This window comes from Artibeus jamaicensis, unplaced genomic scaffold (assembly GCF_021234435.1).
Source record: "Artibeus jamaicensis isolate MK-2021 breed Jamaican fruit bat unplaced genomic scaffold, CSHL_Jam_final contig_1998, whole genome shotgun sequence".
Classification (NCBI taxonomy): Eukaryota; Metazoa; Chordata; class Mammalia; order Chiroptera; family Phyllostomidae; genus Artibeus; species Artibeus jamaicensis.
In genome coordinates, this window is record NW_026521407.1 from 9,454,469 (window position 1) to 9,467,953 (window position 13,485).

General features: G+C 40.2%; 1 protein-coding gene across 1 annotated transcript in view; it reads right to left on the reverse strand.

Annotated features, from left to right (window-relative positions):
• Nucleotides 1–1,396: 1,396 nt before the first annotated feature.
• The window catches only part of HSF5 (heat shock transcription factor 5), a 35,349-nt gene continuing 23,260 nt past the window's right edge, over nt 1,397–13,485 (reverse strand). The window contains exon 6 of the mRNA XM_037163768.2: nt 1,397–2,117. Coding sequence (XP_037019663.2) covers nt 2,047–2,117 — 71 coding nt within the window. The 3' untranslated portion in view covers nt 1,397–2,046. The remainder of the gene's footprint in view (nt 2,118–13,485) is intronic.

Here is a 13,485-nt window from a genome sequence, read left to right on the forward strand (position 1 = left end):
TTATTTTACCTTTTTCCATTTTACCCGAGTCAGTGATGACAGCTGTAGATGATAAGCAGTGGGCATGTGAGTGTAGCAGGAGGTCTAGCTCCTCGGTCTGTTGCGTTCATATACATATTTTTTGAAAAGTTTGAAAAGCTGATCAAGGCATTTAGTTAATTAAGCCTTAAAACCACTGAAGCCAAATCCATGCCAAGGTTCCTACTTGATGCATGTTCCTCAAAATATATTATCTCTTTCAACACATACAAAGCTAAGAAAGGCATATTTACAGGAAGAAATAGCACCACAGTATACAAGCTTTTCAACATGACAGAGAAAAAGCCAAGTTCCTTCATTTGGAATTTGGGTCTCCTCTTCATATACTCTGCCACAAGACATAGTGTGGCCAAAAGATGTAGGAGCCTTGATAATCTGTTCATTTTTTAAACCTTGCTAATAAAGATGAATAAATGCCCATCACGTGGACATCAGCTATTTAGAATCAGATGGACCAAACAGGTCACTTTTCAGAACCTACTTTCATATCTAACCTGAGTCACCAATACAGAGCTCATCCTTTTCAAAACAACTACTATCTCCATAACACTTCTCCAGTTTGACGTCATTGGAAAGGCACAGTACAATTTAAGGAACTCTCATACCCACAATGCTAACATAGTACTTATATCACTAAGTGCCTTTTCTTTTTCATTACTTTCATATTCCTAGGCTTTCCTTTTGTATCTGCAGTGCAGAAAAGTAAAGCAGAATTCCAGTAAGAAAGTCCTAGGCAATTTAAAAGACTTTAAATTGGAGAGTTTCTTGCTGCCCCGTGATGAGCAAGTAAGGGATCCACCACAGAGAGTGAACAACAAAAACAGCTCTCCTGAAACCCAGTCCACACCCTGCCACTCGAAGGTAGAGTCCTACAGAGCGGGTACGACAAAAACGTTAGAGTCCATCCCGCCGCCAGAAATTCCTTCAGAAGCTTCAACCGGACATGGACTATTAAAAATACTGGAGGGGAAGCTTCTGTTCAATGACTACTAATCAGTTTATCCCAAAATTTGTGCACCAGATCTGATATAGAGGAGAATTTATACTTACTGAATGTAAAAACGAAAATAATAAGGCACTGTTTTAAATCTCTTAATGTTTTTGTTCACACGTTGTATATTTCCCCCTCAAAGTAAAAATATTACACATATCTCCTTTGTCCTTCTATCCTACAATAGCAATAAAAATATAAAGTTTTAAAACTGTTAAATCTACCAGCATTTATAAATATATTAAACAAGTTAAACACTTTTCTTTAAAAGACATTTAAATAAATGATATATTAACAAAAGCTTATCATTTATAATAATGAATCATTAAAATGAAAGAAAGATATGAAAATAGAAGAATGCTCCCATTAATATAATTAGAAGCTGTTAAGTATGATGGATGGTCCAAGTCCGGAGGCCTTGCTCTTGAACGGAAGGCCTTTCCAAGGCCTTGCTCTTGAAAAGTTAAGAGCATTTCCTGGTTAATCACTTAGAAAATTAGCTCTTTTTCCGAGTTTCTTCCCTAGAATTCCTGAACCATTTGGACCTGAGGTCTCGGTGACCTTATATGCTTTCATTTCTCACACAATCTTCTCTAAAAGAATCACACTGTGACTTGAAACGAATGGACTGCAAGTCCCCACTGAGTTGTGCTGCCCATAGACCGAGAGTGTTGAGATGACAAATCAGCGCACACACAGATTTTCCAGTACCAGAGATGCAGCAGCTTTCAGATGCGTCTGGACTGTAAGAGAAGGCCAGGAATTTTCCTTCGAAAGGGATCTGGGCAGCAGGGGGAGAAAAGCTGCTAGATGGTTAGTGTTTGTCAAGGTAAACAATCTGAACTGAACGGCTGTGGTAAATACCAAATTCCAAATTTTCAATTAACAATATTCTCAATTAACAAAACAAAAAAATATTTTTCCTTAACAGAACTGAAGAAACCCCAACAGTGCGTCATGTGCATGGCTAGTCTGCTTCCAGCTACAGCTGGAACGTCACGTATGCCGTCCATTCCTCACTCTTTTAATTCCTCCTCCTTTGGAAAGTGCTCCTGCTTACAGGCCACGTCCACCAGCAGATGCAGATCTAGAAAGAAAGGTTTGTTTACTTGATCTTGGCCTCTCAGACTGGAGGATGTGATAGGCAAGTCTTCAGACAAGAAGAACAAGTTGCTTATGTTTCTAAAATCATTATCTCATCAGATTCTAATTTTAGGGCATTCCTGTACTTCTAAAGCACACAGATGCAGCCCATTTGTTAACCCAAAGAGACCAACAAAGTTTCAAGTTTCCATCCCTTCAGCGATGTGGCCAAGCCTTTTTTCATTTAAGATGCCTTTTCTTATAAGTGAAAAATTAAGGAAAAGCACCAAAGGGATCAGGTGAAAAATACACATGAAAATTCATTTATTTGATGCTGTAAGACTAGGTGGGTGGGCTGTGGAAATATGAAAAAGTAATGCCTTCAGAAATACAATGTTAAAATAAATAATCACTACTTTTTCAAAGTTGTATGCCCCCATAAATTTTTCACATATTGATTAACATAGCTGATCTCTTATTAAAAAAACACCTATCTGAACTGTTTGTAAAAAAGAAAGCACATACTTCACAGAGGTCGGGGGCAAAGAGTGGTTCACTGAGAGTAGAAATAAGTAAAAAAGTAAGCTTTCAGCTCAGGTACGAAAGAAAAAGGACCGAAATATTTCACCATATTTGAGAGTTATACTCTCCCTTTTCTCTCTTTTCTTTAATATTTTATTTATTTATTTATTAGAGAGAGGGGAAGGGAAGGTGAAAGAGAGGGAGAGAAACATCAATGTGTAGTTGCCTCTAGATCACCCCCTACTAAGGACCTGTCCACAACCCAGGCATGTGCCCTGATTGGGAATCAAACCAGCGACCCCTTGGTTTGCAGGCTGGCACTCAACCCACTGAGCTGCACCAGCCAAGGCTAAAATGCATTATTATTATAAGGCAGCAATTTTCAACCAGTATGCTGTGGCACACTGATGTGCTGTAAGAATTTTTAAAACATGCAATACCTGACTATTTAGTTAGGGGCACTGACCTCTTTTTCCTTAGATCATCAAATAAAAAAATGACATCAGCCAACCCAACACTAACCAGTGTGAATGGATCAAAATTATACTTATTTTGTCAGATTGGAAAAAAAAATTTTCTGTCATGCCGCAGGATTTTAGTAATTCATTCATGTGTGTCATGAGATGATAAAGGTTGAAAATCACTATTAAAGTCATCTGATTAATCCTGAGGAGTGAACAAATACTGGGGGGAACCTCTAAGCTTGACTAATAAGTAAAGCCAGTGGTTTCTAAACCTTGCTGCACATTGCGATCTTTAAAAAAATACTGATGCCCACAGCTCCTACCCCATTCACTCTGATTTGGATGGTGTAAAGTGTAACCTAAGCATCAGGATTTTAAAAAGCTGATCAAAAAATGTAGAAGGAGTAACTTATGATCATTCTCTAAACACTTCAGCTCTGTATCAGACTAGAAGGACAGGCCATACCCTAATGGAAAACAATAAAATAAAGATTTTTGATAGACCCAACTTTGAAAGCAGAGCAGGGATTCTTGATAATGACAAAGGCAAATACTATTAAAGCAACTATAGATTTCAGATGGGGTGGCAGACTGAAGGACAGCAGCAACAAACCCTTCTTTTTTTCAGTGAAAAAATGTCATTTATTTAATTGCTTATTAAGACTTTATCATGTTGATAGGTTCAAATAATGAACAAGAGCACATTACACACAAACATATTTAAAATAACAGTAGATAACTTCCGGCCAAGATGGAGGCATAGGTGGAAACAATGTGCCTCCTCGCACGACCAAAATTAAGAACAATGAAGATTTAGAAACAAAACACAACCAGAACCGACAGAAAACTGAACTGTACAGAAGTCCAACAACCAGTCAACCAGACTGGTAAGAGGGGCGGAGTCGGCGGCCAGCAGAGAGGGACTGCGGCAGTGGCAGCCAGACCCAAGAGCACAGGTGGCTTGTACAAACTAGGCAAAAACAGGCAGCAACACAGACCCCGCAACCCAGGGCCCCAGCAACGGGAAGTAAAGCCTAAAAGCACTGATTGAAAAGGTGCCAGGAGAGACTCCCAGCCTCATAGGAGTTGGTTGGAGAGACCCACAGGGTCCTAGAACGTACACAAGCCCGCTGGTTCCGGGAACCAGCACCAGAAGGGCCCAATTTGCTTGTGGGAAGCAGCAGAGGGGACTGAAATCCGAAAGAGAGCAGAACAAGCTCCATTGTTACCTCTCTGACCCCGCCCCCATATACAGCATCACAGCCCAGCCACTGGGTTGCCCCACCCTGGTGAACACCTAAGGATCCGCCCCTCATATGCAACAGGCTCGACCTGACCCAAAATGGCTCAAACGGAACACATCAAAGCCGCAGAGCCAATACTTTTAAGTGACCAAGAGATAGCCAACCTATCATATGCAGTGTTCAAAACACTGGTAATCACAGAGGAACAAATATAAAGAACACAGGGACAATAACTAAGGGGGGTGGAAATGGGAGGGAGGTGGGGAGCATGGGGCAGGGTGGGCTGGGATGGGAGAAATAGACAGAAAACTGTAGTTGAAAAATAACTAAATAAAATTTTAAAAAACACTGGTAATCAGGATGTTCACAGAACTAGTTGATTTTGGTCACAAATTAGATGAAAAAATGAAGGCTACACTAAGTGAAATGAAACAAAATGCACAGGGAACCAATAGTAATGGGAAGAAAACTGAGACTCAAATCAATGGAGTGGACCAGAAGGAAGAAATAAATGACCAAACAGAAAAGAATGAAGAAACAAGAATTCCAAAAAATGAGGAGAAGCTTAGGAACCTCCAGGACATCTTTAAATGTTCCAACAGCCGAATTATAGGAGTACCAGAAGGGGAAGAGGAAGAGCAAGAAGTGGAAAACTTATCTGAATTTATAATAAAGGAGAACTTCCTTAATCTGGCAAAGGCAATAGACTTCTAGGAAGTCCAGGAAGTTCAAAGAGACCCAAAGAAGGTAGACCCAAACAGGAACACACCAAGGGACATCATAATTACATTAGCCAAGATTAAAATGAAGGAGAGAATCCTAGAAGCAGCAAGAGATAAGGAGACAGTCACCTACAAAGGAGTTCCCATCAGACTGTCAGCTGATTTCTCAAGAGACCTTACAGGCAAGAAGGGGCTGGAAAGAAGTATTCCAAGTCATGAAAACCAAAGACCTACAACCAAGATTGCTCTATCCAGCAAAGCTTTCATTTAGAATGGAAGGACAGATAAAGTGCTTCTCAGGTAAGACCAAATTCAAGGAGTTCATCATCACCAAGCCCTTATTATATGAAATGTTAAAGAGACTTACCTAAGAAAAAGAAGATAAAAAAGATGAAAAGTGAAAGGACAGCAAACTCACAGTTATTAACAACCACACCTAAAACAAAAGCAATCTAAGAGGACAGCTAGATCAGGAGCAGAACCATAGAAATGGAGATCACATGGAGGGTTAGCAACAGGGGAGTGGGAGGAGGAGAAGGGGGGAGAAGGTACAGAGAATAAGTAGCATAGACAGTGGGGAGAAAATAGACAGGGGGAGGGCAAGAGTAGAGCGAGAAGCTAAAGAACTTATGACACATGGACATGAAATGAAGCGGGGGAATGTGGGTGGGAGGGGGTGTGCAGGGTGGATGGGAATGATGGGGGGGGAATGGGACAACTGTAATGGCATAATCAATAAAATATATTAAAAAATAAAAATAATAAAATATTTGATACTGGGAACAACCCCAGGCCAACTGAATCTGGAAAATAAAATAAAATAACAGTAGATCGATACATGATGCTATAACAGCCTCAGAGTGAGTTATGTAAAGTAGTATGAGCAACAAACCCTCACAACCTTAATGATTGAGCTTGAAAACAGCTTTTGGCATACAGCTCCTAATAATAAGCATCTAAACATAATATTTTTATTAAAGTGAGCTTCTTTAATTAGCAAAGCTACCAGTCAAGGAGTTAAAGTCTAGAAACCACTAAAAATGTAAAAGACGTACACCAGCCTGGTGCTATTAGAGGTTTATATGACTTCATTCAGAAGAGAACCTTGCATACTTGTCAGAGAAGATAATGCAGTATTTAGAAATTGTAGCAGCTGAGTTGCTTTAGAGCTGAAAGGCCTTGAGGGACAAGAGCCCTGCCTCCACTTGTTTGGGAATGTTAATTCCTACTGCAAGCACTCTCTAGGGTTTGGGGGCTATTTCCTTAATGAAATCTCACCCATCATCCAATAACTACAAAATTCCTTTCTTCAGGAATGAATTGAACTTCACTCTTAAACATTTAGTTTCCCTTAACTATAAATAACCCACCAGAATGTAAGACAGTCCAGTTTCCACAATAAGATTACTATTTGGGCATATTGAGTTTAGGTTAATACCATTACAGGAATTAGAGGTACACGATTTGAGTCTAGTTTTCTTTACCTCTTGGTATTTTAAATACACACGGCATCTCCTTAAGTCAACCTGTGCTCCACAGGCCCACATACAGCATAGCCATGACTGATTAACGACCTCCTTCTAACAGAATACACACCTACTGAAATCAATACCATGGGGATGCACATCAAATTCAAGTCTCTTATTAGAAAAAAATTTGAAGAAATCTTGAAGTGTGAGAAGATGCCCCTACTTAATCAGAGCAGGCAGATTTTCAAAATAATTCAGTCACAGAAGGACTCTGATAAGTTCTGGATACAAAACGCTCCTGTTCAATGGGATAATGACATTTCCACGTTTAGTGTCAGAATCACAGTTTCAGAATTTGGAGCCAAAGGCATCTTTCGAGGTGAATGGAATTGTAATGTGTTAGGATAGTTGGAGCCTCACTGAGGTTCCATTACGATCATTTCTCTTAATGATAGTGACAGTTGAAATTTAAGTGGTACTTCAGGAATTTTACATTTGGTTCCTATCATTCATAGTTTAACCTTGGAGTTTAGTATCTATCAAAATAAAAACATTTGGTCATCTACAAGATGACCAAAACTAACTACTAGATCATTTTCAGTGCTCCCCACAAGTATCTCCTTACTCTCTTAAGGGCTTCTCTGGCCATCAATAATCGGGGCTGTGAAAAGATCAGAAGCCAAGGACAAAAACTTTCTAATACAGAGTGCAACATACTGAATGTCTGTGCTTCCCCCACCAATTTACATGTGGAAACATAACCCCCAATGTGATGGTGTTGGAATATGAGACCTTTGGGAAGTAATTAGGTCATGAGAGTAAGCCCTTATGAATGAGATTAGTGCCCTTTTTAAGAGATGAGAGCTCCCTTGTCCCTTCTGCCATGTGAGGACACAGTAAAATGATGGTCATTTATGAACCAGGAAGGGGGCTATCACCAGACAATGAACCTGCTGGTTCCTTGATCCTGAACTTCCTAGTCTCCAGAACTGTGAAAAATAAACTTCTGATGTTCATAAGCCACCTATTCTATGGTATTTTTGTTATAGCAGCCCAAACAGAGTACACAGAACAGGGGAATTTTTTTCTGTAATGAGCCAGATAGTAAATATTTTAGGCTTTGTAGGCCATATGGCCTCTATCGCAACTGCTCGGCTCTGCTGCTGTGGTGTGAAAAGAGCCACAGATAGATACACGTAAATGAATGCATGTGGCTGTGTGTGCCAACTAAACTTTATTATGAGCACTGAGACTTGAATTGCATATCATTTATGTGTCTTGAAATAGTCTTCTTTTGATCTCCCCCTTTACCATTTAAGGTTGGTAAGCAAAAATCATGTTTATCATGCAGTCCACATAAAAAGAGGCAGTGAGGTAAATTTGGTTCAGGGGCTATAGTTTACCAACTCCTGTTCTAATAGCACACACTAGGAATATAATCAAGAGAAACTTAACCAAAACAAGAGAAGATTTCATCAAATATAATGTTATAATAGTTCTCAAAAATTGTCTTTTCTTAAAAAAAAAAGATATAAATGGCCAATAACCACATGAAAAGATGCTCGACATCGTTAATCATTAGAAAATGCAACCAAAACCACAATGAGAAACCACTTCATAAAGCTGAGAACCATATGATTTCACTCATGTATGGGATAAAAAATTCAAACTCATAGACACAGACAACGGTATGGTGGTGACTAGGGGGAAGGGGTGGGAGAGTAGTAAAGGGTAAAGGAGGCCAAATATATGATGATGGAAGATGATTTGATTTTGGGTGCTGGGCAATACACAGATCACGTATCACAGAAATGTACACTAGAAATCTCTATGAGCCCTGGCTGGTATGGCTCAGGGGATTGAGTGCTGGCCTGTATACTGGAAGGTTGCAGGTTTGATGCCCAGTCAGGGCACATGCCTGGGTTGCAGGCCAGGTCCCCAGGTCCCCAGTGTGTGAAAGGCAACTGATTGATATTTCTCTTACATGTGTTCCTCTGTCTCTCCTTCTCCCTCCCTTCCCCTCTAAATACAAATAAATGAAATCTTTAAAAAAGAAATCTATATGAGCCTAAAACCAATGCCACCCAATAAATTTAATAAAAATTAAATTAATTTAAAATAATTAAAAAAGAAACCAATTCACACCCACCAGGATGACTACAATAATAATGAAAAGGAGAAAATAACAAGTGCTAGACAGGATGTGAAAAAATAGAAATCCTTGTACATTGCTGTCACAGAAAATAGTTTGGTAGTTCCATAATAATTAAACATTGAATCACTGTTTGACCCAGCAATTGCCACTCCTAGGTATATATACCCAAAAGAATTGGAAATACACCTGGCTGGTGTGGCTCAGTGAATTGAGTGCAGGCCTGCAAACCACAGAGTCGCTGGTTCAATTCCCAGTCAGGGCACATGCCTGGGTTGCAGGCCAGGTCCCCAGCATGGGGCACGTAAGAGGCAGCCACACATTGATGTTTCTCTCTCTTTTTTCTTCCCTTCCCCCTTCTCTAAAAATAAATAAATAAAATCTTTTAAAAGTTACAAAAAAGAAAATAGATACTCGAAGAAATACATATATGGGCACGTTCATAGCAGCACTTTTCACAATAGCCAAAAGGTCAAAATAGCCTAAATATCCATCAACAGATGAATGGATAAACAAATTGTGGTGTATACATATAATGTAATATTTAGCCATAAAAAGGAATGAAGTTCTGATACACAGGCTGCAATGCAGTTGAACCTTAAAAACATTAAGTTTTGTAAAATAAGCCAGACACAGAAGGTCACATACTGCATTTCATTTATATAAAACATCACAGAACACAAGTTGGTGATTGCCAAGGGCTTGAGGAGGAGGAAAAGGGTGCAATTGCTTAATGAATACAGGGTTTTCTTCCGGAGCAGTGGAAATGTTTTGCACCCAGACAGAGGTTTACAAGATTGTGAATGTACTAAATGCCACTGAACTTTTCACTTAAAAATAGTTAATTTCATGTTATATGGATTCACCTAAAAATATTTTTTCCTGTCAATTTGAAATTACCAGACTAGACAAAAAGGAAAGCAGGAAATGGCTATAAAAATAAAATTCATAACCAAATATACCTCAGTTTTCAGTGTCAGAGCATAACGACGAGATACGGATGGCACGTTTAGTAGGACACACAGTTCTCGGTCCCAGCAGATCAGACTGTTGAGGACACTGCTCGTGCATCCTTCCTGTGCCTGGCACAGCACCCAGGCCAGGGCAGTTGCTCTGTAAGTATCCGTTAAAAGAAACCTGAGGGGTAGTTTGACTCACAACACGTTCAAAACTTCTCTTTTGGTGAGTAATGAAAAGACTGCTCAGAAAGACAGAAAGTAAAAACAGTGGTTTCCTGCGGCTGCAGGTGGGTAGGAAGAGGGAGTTACTGTTTAATGAGTACAGAGTTTCAGTTTTGCAAAATGAGGATTCTAAAGACGGATGGTGGTGACAGTAGCAGAACAATGTGAGTGCCCCTAATGCCACTGAACTGTACTTTAAAATAGTTCCTATGGTAAACTTTATGTCGTTGTGTACTTTACTGCCATTTTTAAAAAAGACTGTTCTCTTCCATGGGTTTTTTACAAGTACATCAGTAAGGTAAGTGTATCTGATGAAGGAAAAAGCAATTCATTCATTCATTCACTCAACAAACACTGAATGCCACAGGTAATATTCTAGGTGCTGGGGATACAGCAACGAACTAAACCAAGGCAATCATGGAACTAACCTTCTAAACAGGGAGAAAAACACATGGGAAATATCAGGAAGTGATAAACGCTATGGAAAAAAATGAAGAAGGATAAAGAACAGAGACTGAGGGAGGGGAGGGCAGGGCACGAGGAATAGGGTGCTATTTCAAATAGCATGGTCCAAAAGCGTCCTATGATGGACTGGCATTTGAGTGGAGGAGTGAATAAAATGAAGGAAGAAGCCATGTGAATATCTGGGTGGAGAACACTCAGGCAGAAGGAACAGCAGTGTGAAGACAGGATATGCTCAGTGTGCCCAAAGAACACGGAAGAGCCTGCTGTGGCTATAAGACAAGGGGCACAGGTGGTTGAAGTGGAGGTCAGAGCAGTCGTCTTGTAGACCGTAGTGAGGATTTTACATTCTAAACGTGATATAAAACCACTGAAACAGTCTAATTAGGGAAATTAATGTTTCAAAAGGATCACTCTGACTACTGTGTGGAGAAAAAAACCCCACAGGGGCCAACAATGGGAACAGAAAGACAGCTAAGAAGCCACTGCAGGCACCCAGGCAGGAGATGGTGGTGGCTGGGCCCGTGGTGACGGCCTGTGAAGGTGATGAGACACGGTCGGGTTCTGGGTCTACACGGAGAGAGAGCTGACAGGGTTTGCTCGTGGGCTGGATGTGGGATGTGAGAGGAGAGAGCTGAGGAAGACCCTAAGGTTTTTGGTTGACTAGAAGTGATGAGAAGTACTAGTTTTTACTTGAAATAAGTAAAACTGGGGAAAGGGTAGAATACACTAAGTTTGGAATACCTATTGGACATCCAGACAAACATGTAGCACAGGCAATATGGTATGCGGGTCTGGAGTTCAGAGAAGTTTGAGACTTGAGGTACAAATTGAGGAGTCACCACAAGGAAGGTGATGATAAAAGCAATGAGACTGGTTGAGATTACACAGGAATTAAATAGAGAGAGGAGAAAAGCAGTCTAAGAACTGAGCTCTGAGACTCATCAATATTTAGGGGTTAGAGAAGATGAAGGTTCAGTAGAACGAACTATGGAATGGCCAGTGAGGTTGAAGGAAAACCAAGAAAGGGTGATGTTCCAGAAGCCTAGTGAAGAAAGTCCTTCAGGAAGGTTAGAGCAGTCTGTCCAAATGCTGCTGAGGTGACAGTAAAACGGGGACCAAGAACTGACCATTGGACGTGGCAACGAGGCAGTTGCTGGACCTTGACGAGGGCAGTTTTAGTTGAGTGGCAGGAATGAAACCCTGATTGGAAAACCTGGCTGAGGTAAGTATATGCTTCCAAGGAGCTTTTCTTAAAAGGGAACAACAACAACAAAAAACAGAGTAGTAACTGGATGGAATTGTGAATGAAGGAAAGGGGAATTTCTTCTAACATAGAACCTGTGATGGCATATTTATATGCTAACAGGAATGATCGAACATAAAAGGTAAAATGTGATTTTTGAAGAATAATTGGGGAATGAATAGCTACCAGTACTAAGTCCATAAGCACACAAAAGGGGATGGGAATCGGTACACAAATTAAAGGGCCTGCCTTTTCCCACTGTGACAGGATGAAAGCTAAGGGGTAGGATCGTAACAGGAGGTTGATTTGCTGATGGGAAGATATGAAGGTTCTAGCTGCTTCTCTTTTCTCAGGAAAATAAGCAACAAGATCATAGCTGAAAATGAAGAGAAAGGCGGGGCTGGAAGTTGGGGCACAGAGAAGATGGCAGAGTGGCTTTGGGAATTTTAAGCGATGTCAGTCATTTGAAAATTATCTAACAGTAAATCTCACACTGACTTAGGGTAAGGTTTCTTAATGCCATAGAATCATGCTTTCGTAGACCAACTGTTAGGCTAAATTCTGCCAAGGAATAATAATTCGCAAGTTTATAAATTATATGGCTGCTTACACTTTCATCACAAAAGCCAGCTTTTTAGCAAAGAGGTTCTAGCTTAAACCTAAGTCAGTCATTTGCTCCCGACCCTATTGAAATGAAAATGTAACTAGATGTCATAATAATGCCAATATTCCACAACTCTTCTGTTTCACAGCAGGAAGCCAAGGTCAGTTAGGACTCATTTATCAATACCACTAACCAAAGGATAAGGTTTTACTCAGGAACAAGAAACACAGGAAAAGTTAAGGATAACTAATGTGCTAATTATTTTATCAGTAACACTTAAAACCATATTATGTAGTGCAAGAGAGGAAGTTACTATTTTAACAGCAGGCACCAGAGTTCCTCTTGGGAAGGTAACTATCATCGTTGAGGCATGTATCTCGACAGGCTGTGGGTGGGCGAAGGTGCGGCCTCAAGGACATTAGGAAACAGAAGAGATACCTGACCTCCTCTGCCTGCGTAAGAGGCAGAACTCGGGACCTGGAGAAAGAACAGGAAAAGAAGGGACCAGAGAGGAGCCGGGATGGTGCCAGGATAAGGGGAGAGGGCAGCACGGCCGAGGCTGTACTGACTAGTGACAAGGAACGGTGAGAAAGTGGAAACGTGAAAACGTGACTGAAGGGCTTTCAGAAAGAAGGATGGTCAACATTCCATTCAATTATTTGCAATATTTTAAATGCAAACCCTTTCTACCTCCCCAAATCTTCAGAAAAGTGTGCCACACACCCAAATGTTACATGTATCAGTGTTATATACTTCTGGCCCTTTTTCTATAATTATATAGTATGCACTTTTACTTAATTTACTTTGTTTATTCTCACCCGAAAACATTTTTTCATTGCTTCTAGAGAGAGAAGGGAGAGAAAATCATCAATGCAAGAGAGAAGCCTGACTGGATCACACCTGTAACCCACTGGTTACGTGAGGACACTCCGACCAACTGAGCCACTCCAGCTGGGGCTACCTCTCCCTCCTTCAGTCTTTCTAGAAATTGGACTGTCCTAAGGTACATTATGCTGCAACTTGCTTCATTCACTTAACGTATTACAAATGCTATCTTTCATGTAACAACATATCCAGTTACTTTTTCTTAAATGGTTGCATGGTATTTTATTACATGAGTTTATCAGAATTTATCTAGTTCCCTATTATCAGGCATTTATGCTTTTTCCAAATTTTTGCTGTTACCAGTCACTATAGTAAACTCTGTAGGAGAGATTCCTAGGAGTGGAATTCCTAGGAATCAAAACACATGAACGATGTAGTCATTTATAGATAATGCCAAATTGTCCTCCAAACAGTCCTACAA